The sequence below is a fragment of the Triticum urartu genome, chromosome 7 (assembly GCF_003073215.2).
Source record: "Triticum urartu cultivar G1812 chromosome 7, Tu2.1, whole genome shotgun sequence".
Classification (NCBI taxonomy): Eukaryota; Viridiplantae; Streptophyta; class Magnoliopsida; order Poales; family Poaceae; genus Triticum; species Triticum urartu.
Window position 1 is genome coordinate 54312303 of NC_053028.1, and position 6634 is coordinate 54318936.

A 6634-nucleotide genomic window follows, 5' to 3' on the forward strand; every position below is an offset into this window, starting at 1 on the left:
ATATTTACAACTTACACTGACCGTAGGACCCAGCGGACAACTATTGTTGGAGTGCTTTTGCACAAAGTAAAAAAAAACAAGCGTGTTTTGAAAAACAGTAACATCACGTGCACTAGCCACTGACAATGGACCCAATATATTTACAATGTACATTGACAATGGGATCCAGCGGGCAACTATTGTTGGAGTGCTTTTGTACAAAGTAGAAAAATAAGGGTGTTTTAAAAAAAACATCGGTCCTGGTCATGTTGGCATGCCACATAGGCAGCGAATACACCTATGTACGGATAATGTGACCGTATTTGCACGCTCACGCAAGTTATATGACCAGAAACACGTATTTTACAAGTTTATGCACCAAACTGACCATCACGAACAAGTTCTAAGACTTATGTATTTATCTCAATTTTAGGACTGACGCTGGTGTTTCGAGGGTTGGCCTCCGAGATGCTTCGTCTCCTCCACCTCCTTTCCTTTGGGTCCCCTCATCAATTCCAGTCCACTAGCACAGCTCGTCTTGTCCCATCGGCCGCTTGCAGGTTTCACCTGCTTCGCCAAGAAGACTCTGCGCCTGCTCATCGCCTTCTTCTTCCCCGTCGTCTTCCAGCCAAGACAAGATTCGAGCCGTCCGTGGTGACCGGTGAGTCCCGTGCCAGGTTGCCTCGTCGGCTCCGTTCTAATTCCTCTTTTCCCTTTCTCATCCGACCCTTTGCTTCGCCAGATCGTCAGTCCAGAGACGCCGCCGGGAACGGAACACCGTCGCGACGCCGGGAACGGAACACCGTCGCGCCGCCTCCAGAGTAAATCCTCTCGGCCCTCTCCTGCCATTCTCCCCTTTCAGCGGATAGATCGCCGAAATCGTCGCCCATCTGCTTTTTTTTCTCTTCTATTTTCATGCGTCCAATGATTTCTTGTTTCTCTATCGCTCCTGCTTTTCTCACGAAACTCTTTTTAGAAGGCTGATCCGCACGGATGAAACTGCTGTAGCTTGAGCTCATCAGAATGCTCCTTTCTGGATCTAGTCAGTCTAGATCTGTATAAATTTTTACAACTAGTATTTTTTTTAGTACATTTTAGTTACGTGTAGATGTTACATGTTTTTTTGTTTCTGCGAATACTAGTAAATTTTGCATTTTAGATACGAGTAAATGTCACTGCAAAAATGCAAGTAGTACTCTTTAATCATTACATTTCAGATATGTGTAAATGTATAAAATTATTAAATCTGCAGACTTTCTTTTAAATTGCGTCGTCGCTCTCATATGGTGATTATGATCATGCAAAAAAATCAATTACTCCATGACAACAAATGCGAATAATTTATACGTCTGATATGTGTAAATGAAACTGATTTTTTTCTGAAACCAAAAATTGAAATACAAGGGAGTCTGATCTGATTCGTTGCCCAGCACGCACACCTCACACCTGCATGCACACAAATGACACAGCGCGGTATCAGGAACAAAGAAGTTCAAAAACCAACACCGGTCCACTTGCATAGATCTAACGGTCCACCATAAAATGAGTGACCAAACTGATGGCAGCAAGAATCGGCTGATAAATCTAACGGTCCACCATAAAAAGAGGAGAGTGACCAAACTCGAAGTTTCACCACAGTGATTTTTAGTAAATCACGTTTCTTCTTCATGCGCCACACTAATGTTTGCTTGTTCTTTTTTTTTTCTTAACAGCTAGCATTCAACATGCCGAACAGCAGCGGCGTGACCGTGTTCGACGACCTGCCCGAGTGGCTTGTCGTTGACGAGATCCTTGTCCGGCTGCCGGCCAAGGATGTACTTCGGTGCCGTGCCGTCCGCCAGTCGTGGCGCAGCGGCACTTCCACCAACGCGTTCATCCTCAACCACCACCACCGCCAGCCCTCGCTCCCCATCATCAAAAACATAGAGGGCATCTACCGCCATGCCGGATCCCCTAGTGATCAAAAGATACAGCGTGTCCTCCGGAACGCAGATCCCTTTAAAAACGAGATGACTCTATGCCATGCCGCTTGTGATGGCCTCCTCATCCTGGAGAAGCAATCCAATTTCTACATCTGCAACCCTACCACCCGCAAGTGTGCTTCCCTGCCACATCCTCCACGACGGCCAGGCTTCAGCGCCGTCGGCGTAGTCGGCTTCTACCGGCTCCACACATCTGGAGAACACCGGGTTCTCTGGGCGTCATACTTGAACCAAATGCCGTACTTGGTACTCATTGGGGCTGCCGTCCCAACTGAGTTGCCTGATTACTTCATACTCACAGTTGGATCGGACCAGCCAAGATGCATCCAATGGCCGACAATTTGAAAATATGGGTTTCCTACCCTGTCCTTCAATACTCCACCAGTCCACAATCGTGCTCGCCTGCACTGGGCAACATGGGCAACAGGCCTCAACATAACGGTATTTGACACCGTAGCCGAGACATTCTGGCAGATGAGCCGCCCAGCACAGTTGGGTGAGAAGGTGACATTGTTGGATATGTGCGGCTCCCTTGCCTTGTGCTGCACCACCAATGACTGTCAATTTAGATGTTTGGGTGTTGCAGGACTATGATGCTGAAACCTGGGGCTTTCAGTACCGGTTTAACTTGTCAGCAATGGAGGCATTGCCACCGTTTAAGTTTGACCTCAATGCTCTCCCTAGGACGGCTGTGATCAATGAGCGTGAGCTGTTGATCGAGCAGTGTGTTGGCCGTCTGTTGCATTGTGACATTGATGGTGTGTTTTTAGGATATGTGCGAGCCAAGGAGCCTGGGAACCACTTTATGCTAACTATGCAGCGCCTCCAAGAGAGCATGATTTCAGTCCCATTGTTTGAGGCGCAGGAAGAAGATGCTGTGAACAAGGAGTCTCCATTCGTCATGGTGCTATAAGATGCCAGGCTCCATCTTAATGATTTCGACTAGCTGTTTGTTGTGCCCTTGGGAGTATCTATCCTGTATGAACCTTGCTTTCTGTTCTGTCTTCTTACTTTTTTAGTACTAGTAGAACCGAACACTTTGTATGTCTGAAGTAGCGCCTCATCACTTGGTGCTTGTTATGCTATCTTGAGCGTCATGTTGATGTTGTAAAAAATGGTGTGTCTATGCTATTGCTATGTAGAACTGCTATAATGTTCATGTTCACCCCTGTTGACTTTCAGTTTGCGCTGTTATTAAGGCATGGTTGCAGTTTGAAATGCTGATTCCTTCGTGAGAATTTGTGGTATTTTAGTTGTTGAAATGGTTAGTAGTTTAGTTACTCCCATCCGTGGCTTAATATTTTGATCTTTCATGTTCAGTGCACGCTTTGGTCCTGCTGATTTCATGTTCAGGCATATTTCGGAAGCTGCATGCCATTTTGGTGCTCAGCAGCATGGTTTTGTGTCTGATCGTCACTACAGTGGCAGGTTTTACTACTTCAACACGAATATTGTTTCTGTTTTCTGGCAAGTACAGGCTTTGTTCCATTGACTTTCAACCATTTCCGAGAAAAGAGCTTGGCTTTTGGTTTTGTTTCCAGATTCTTTTTGGGGGGTAGGAATGAATTATTTATGAACTTGATTGATTGACTTTCACCAGTTGGGAGAAGAGACGTTGGTGATATATGAAATTCCATCTCTGCACCCGAGCTCATTTGCACCTGCGCTGACGAAAAAAATCAAAACAAATACTAGAAAAATTCAAAAAAAATCTGAAAAATTATTATGCGGTAGATAATTTGATGCATGGGGTTCGCTCCAATTTTCAAATCATTTGGACATCTGAGGAGGAGCTCTCAGCAAAAAAGATAAATTGGAAGTCTGTACAAAAAGTTTACTGTTCATGTACTATTTTGGTCTGATTTGTCTTTTTTCCTGAGAGCTGCTCAGATGTTCAAATGACATAAAATTTGGAGCGGGCCTGACGCATCAAATTGTCTACTACAAAAAAAAGTTGGAATTTTTTGATTTTGTTTTGATTTTTTTTCTAACCGGGTGCAGATAAGCCTGATTACCGAAACGCCCTACTCGGTGATATAAATCTTGTATAAGTGTTGCTAGCTGGGGTCTTTCTTTGCTGCTGCTTCTGTGACCCGAATTGTCATAGTGGAACCTAGTCTTGTTCCTTTTACCCCCAAAAAAGGACCAGGCAGTTGAACCTGGTCTATTTTGGTTCAGCAATGTGCTAATTACCAGTTCATCTTGGTTTGTATGAAGATCTGTACCTTGCATGGTCACAGTTTCACCATGATATTTCTATTATTTTATCTAAAATTTTGCTGATTTTTTGGCCATTCCGATGGCGACAGTTCCCACAGCAACAAAACAAAATGTACAAAAACTTAAAACGTAGAAAGAAAAATTAAAATGGAAAAGAAATGCGCATCCAGGGAATCGAACCCTGGTCAGTACCGTGGGAGGGTACTATGATACCACTACACCAGATGCGCTGACATGCTTTCGCAGTTTTGGTACTGATTAATTAGGATTCTAGACCTGCAAAGAAAAAAAAAGAGCAGAATGGAGAAGTGGGGTATCGATCCCCATACCTCTCGCATGCTAAGCGAGCGCTCTACCATCTGAGCTACATCCCCATTGCTTGGTAAGCTGTACTTAGCAGATTTGATGGCATCAACACCACTTGATATTCGGGAATCTGCAACTGAGATGGCTCTGATCAACGAGCCTTGGCCGAGTCTTGGCCGTCTGTTGCATTGCGACCCTGATGATGCGTTTTTAAGAAATGTGGAAATCGAAGAGCATGATAACCGCTTGATAGTTACCGGGCATCGCCTCCAAGAGAGCATGATTTCACTTTCATTGTTTTGAGGCGCAAGAAGAAGATGCTGTGAACCAGGAGCCTCCATTCAACATAGTGCTACAAGATGCCATGCTCCATCTTTTTTTTTTTTGGAACTTAGATGCCATGCTCCATCTTAATGATGTGGACATCCCATATGAGCCATGTCTTTTGTACTCTGTTCTTACTTCTAGTTAGTACTAGTAGTAGAGCCGAACACTTTGTACGGCTCAATGGCTGAAGTAGTACTTCTACTATCATCATTTCGTGCTTGTCATGCTGCCTTGAACATCATGTTAATGTAGTTCTGAACAATGGATTATCTATGCTATAAATAGAACAGTTCTACTGTTCTACCCTGTTTACTTTCAGTTTGCACCGTTAAAAGCATGAAAGGCAGGGTGGTTGCAGTTTGAAAATGCTAATTCCTTCACGAGAAGTTATTGCATTTCTGTTGCTGAAATGGCTGGTTTACATGCTACCCTCTTTAATATTTTGACCTTTTATGTTGAGTGCGCGCTTTGGTCCTATTGCTTTTAGCATGTACAGGGAGAGGATGGTGGGCAGGAATACAAAGCTAGGAGAGACGAGGGGAGGTTGAGTGGAGCCTAAGAGGATAGCAAAGAGTATTAGAACCAGCTACCACTCAAGACTAGATTTTCTATAGACTAGAGCCTTCAGGTCTTCCTCAAATCCGGCCTTGCAACCACTCAGGGTGGGATGGATGCCTCTGAAATTTTTGTTGTTCTTCTCTTTCCAGATATTCCAAGCAGTAGTGGCGAAGCATTCAGTGAAAAGAGTCCCTGACCAAGCAACTCGTCCAGCATACAACTTAGCCTGTCTCCCCCACTAGGCCAGCTAACTTGGAGTTTGTCCCAACAGTAGGCACTGAACTGGCAGTCAAAGAAAAGACGCTCTGCTATTTCTCTGGCAGCTCCACACAGCAGACAGTTAAGATCAGTGCCTATGTTGTAGTGTCTCCTACGAAGCATGTCTCTGGGGTTCAATCTATCAGCCATTAGGAGCCAGGGGAAGACTTTAATTTTCATGGCGCACTTGGATTTCCAAATCAGTTTAAACTCTGGGTCAACCTGAACATCTCAGAAGCAGAAGTTGTAATATTTCTTGGCAGAGAAATCTCCCCAGACACAGGACCAGGCATCTATCTGATGGGGGTTCAGACCAACCGAACTGGTTAGCATCTGTAACTGTTTCTCTTGCCTGGATCGACAGTGGCAAGTGGAACAGGTGTTTGAGCGATGCGGAAGTGAGCATAGCTTGAACAGAAATGTCAGGCGAGATGGCAAAAGAAGCACGCGAACATTTTCTGAACTCGTGGACATTTGAAATCATGAACATTTAATTATTTTGCAAACTTTTTTTAAATTAGGAACATTTTTTTAAATTTGCAAGCATTCTTTGAAATTTTGAACACTTTTTTAGAACCCGTAAACATTTTTTGAATCAAAAACCATTTTTATGAACATTTTTCGAATACATGAACATTTTTTTAATTAGCAAACATCTGTTTTGAATTGGTGAACTTTTTTGCAATTCACGGATTTTTCTTAAAAATCCATGAACATTTTTTGAGTTTGTGAACATGTTCAATTATACTAACTTTTATGAATACATGAACATTTTTTCAAAATCATGAACATGGGCCGGCCCAAAATGCCGCGCTGGGGTAGCGAGGGGTGCACGCTACGTCTCGTCCCATCGCGCAACACATGGTATATGTTAAAACTTCACGCTGATAAACATAACATGCGGGTAAAAATAGACCAAAGAAGCCTAGGTTTGAGCACCAAAACAAGTACCAGGCATTCATAAAATTGCCACGATGTACAATACTCTAAAAAACAGCATGCAA

General features: G+C 43.7%; 1 protein-coding gene and 2 non-coding genes across 3 annotated transcripts; 1 reads left to right on the forward strand and 2 right to left on the reverse strand.

The window, feature by feature from the left end:
- The first annotated feature begins 428 nt into the window (after window positions 1–428).
- On the forward strand, window positions 429–3142 carry LOC125523421 (F-box/LRR-repeat protein At2g43260-like). Its single transcript, XM_048688456.1, has 3 exons — window positions 429–640; window positions 722–800; window positions 1692–3142. Exon 3 carries the CDS (start codon window positions 1704–1706, stop codon window positions 2304–2306), a length of 603 nt encoding a protein of 200 aa, XP_048544413.1. The 5' UTR covers window positions 429–640; window positions 722–800; window positions 1692–1703; the 3' UTR covers window positions 2307–3142.
- A 1198-nt stretch (window positions 3143–4340) lies between these two features.
- TRNAG-CCC lies at window positions 4341–4411 on the reverse strand. Its single transcript has one exon. It is a non-coding gene; the product is annotated as a tRNA-Gly (tRNA).
- Window positions 4412–4482: 71 nt separating this feature from the next.
- Window positions 4483–4555, reverse strand: TRNAA-AGC. The gene has a single exon. It is a non-coding gene; the product is annotated as a tRNA-Ala (tRNA).
- Between the last annotated feature and the right edge of the window lie 2079 nt (window positions 4556–6634).